Source organism: Paracoccidioides lutzii (genome assembly GCF_000150705.2).
Source record: "Paracoccidioides lutzii Pb01 unplaced genomic scaffold supercont2.19, whole genome shotgun sequence".
In the NCBI taxonomy this organism is placed as follows: domain Eukaryota; kingdom Fungi; phylum Ascomycota; class Eurotiomycetes; order Onygenales; family Ajellomycetaceae; genus Paracoccidioides; species Paracoccidioides lutzii.
Window position 1 is genome coordinate 602100 of NW_015440965.1, and position 1863 is coordinate 603962.

Sequence of the window (1863 nt, forward strand, 5' to 3'; positions counted from 1 at the left end):
TGACTTAATCTTGAGACTTGTTGACATTGTATTGAAGTATTAATAGAGTTGTATTATTCATTGAAGATCATATGCATGTCTGAGATCTATGTTGATGATTGACTTCTTTGACTTGCACATCACTGACATTTGTTCAGATTGAAGTTCTTCACTGAAGCAATCAATTGCTGATTATTGCTCAGCTTCTGTAGCACCTGTCTGACTGCATCTTCTTCACTTTCTTCCTGGGTTTCAGCTCTCATGCTCTTCTTTGGGGATTAGTCTCTTTTTTGACTCAAGTCTGTCCTCACTATTGACTGGAGAATAGGTCTGACTGAGACTTTCTTTGAAGTATCTGTTTTTCTATCAGTCCACAATTCATTTGTGATACCTTGTTGATATCTTACTGCTGCTTTCTGATGTGTATATGATCTTGTTCTCTTTCTCTCCTCAAGTCTGGTCAGCTCAGTCTTTCTTTTCTCACATTGAACACTTCATGTTGAGTGTTTTCTATCACAGTTTGTGTATTTTGCCTCTGTTTCTTTTTTCATTCTTTTATCATAGCTCACAGTACTGTGACTTTCTGCACAGTATCCACAGATTTGACTTGCCTTGCAATGAGTTTCAATATGTTCATACTTTTGACATTTGAAGCATTGTCTCAGCTTGCAGATTCTATTGTAGTATTTACAGATAAATATCTGAGCTCCTAATGCAATCTCCTTGATGATTGCACTATCTGCATACTCACTATTATCAAACTTCACTATCAATGTGAATACTCTTTTTTCTTCAAGTTCTTTTTTAAGTCATTCTATGTACTTGACATTTGCAGTTTCCAATGTTGAATTGTTCTACTGTATCTTGTCTTTCATTTCTTTGATGTTTGTGACATCTATTGCTGTTGAGACTTCATGAATTAGAATTTCAAAGATAATAATCTGAAGAGCTGCTGTGTCTTCAAGAGCTTTCATTCACTTCTTCTTGTATATCTGCATTTTCCTTGTTGTGTCCTGATCATTTGTGTACAGTGTGATGTCTTCACTTGAGTGTTGCTTTACAGCTAGGGTTTTTACACTCTTCAGATTCTGAACTTGACTTTTTTCCAGTGTTTTATTGATCTTTTCTTTGATTATTTCTTCTGAGACTATCTGTATTTCACTTTCTGAGACAGTATTTTCTATTTTAATCAGAATCTCATGTAGTCCACTTGAGGGTCTGAGTTGCATTGATGTTCTCAGGAGGTATGGTTTCTGCAGGACTTGAGCATAGAATAGGCTGTTGGCCTCAGTGGGCTTTACAGCTGGAGCTGCTAGTATGTTCTTGATTTGAACTATATTCTTTCTCATCTCCTCCTGAGCTTTCATGGTGACTTGAAGGTCTGCAGTCAGTTCAGCCTGAGTTGACTGTTTTTCAGTCTTCTTAACATAGGCACTGACACTACTCATGAAGACTTCAATCATCTGCCAGGTTGAGTTTCATGTTTTACCTAGCAGGTTTATACAATATTCTTTAAAAGCTTGGATGTCTGCTTTGATTTGGATGGCATGATTGCTTAGTTTGAGTGGCTGGATACCCACCTGTGGGGTATTTTGACCACTCACCATATCTACTTGATACTGGGCGGTACCTAGAGAGCTGATGAGTAGATTGAGCCACAGTATGAGTAAAATAGAGCAGTGGTTGTGGAGATATTTCAAAAATATGGTTCTGACAGAATGAGGTTGTCCATCCTTGAAGGTTGCGCGTAGCATATTTATTCTATTACCAAATATTATTGACCATGGTCTCACTCAGTGTGTACTGGATGTGCCATTTCCAGACTACTTGTCGACACTACGAAATCGCATAACTACACATCGTGCCCCAGAATTGGGATACAGG

The 1863-nt window shown here is 37.8% G+C and overlaps 1 protein-coding gene across 1 annotated transcript; it reads right to left on the reverse strand.

Moving 5' to 3' along the window:
- Positions 1–953: 953 nt before the first annotated feature.
- On the reverse strand, positions 954–1528 carry PAAG_06716 (hypothetical protein; the record flags this gene model as incomplete). Its single annotated transcript, XM_015845979.1, has 2 exons — positions 954–1442; positions 1484–1528. 2 exons carry the CDS (start codon positions 1526–1528, stop codon positions 954–956), a joined length of 534 nt encoding a protein of 177 aa, XP_015700205.1.
- Between the last annotated feature and the right edge of the window lie 335 nt (positions 1529–1863).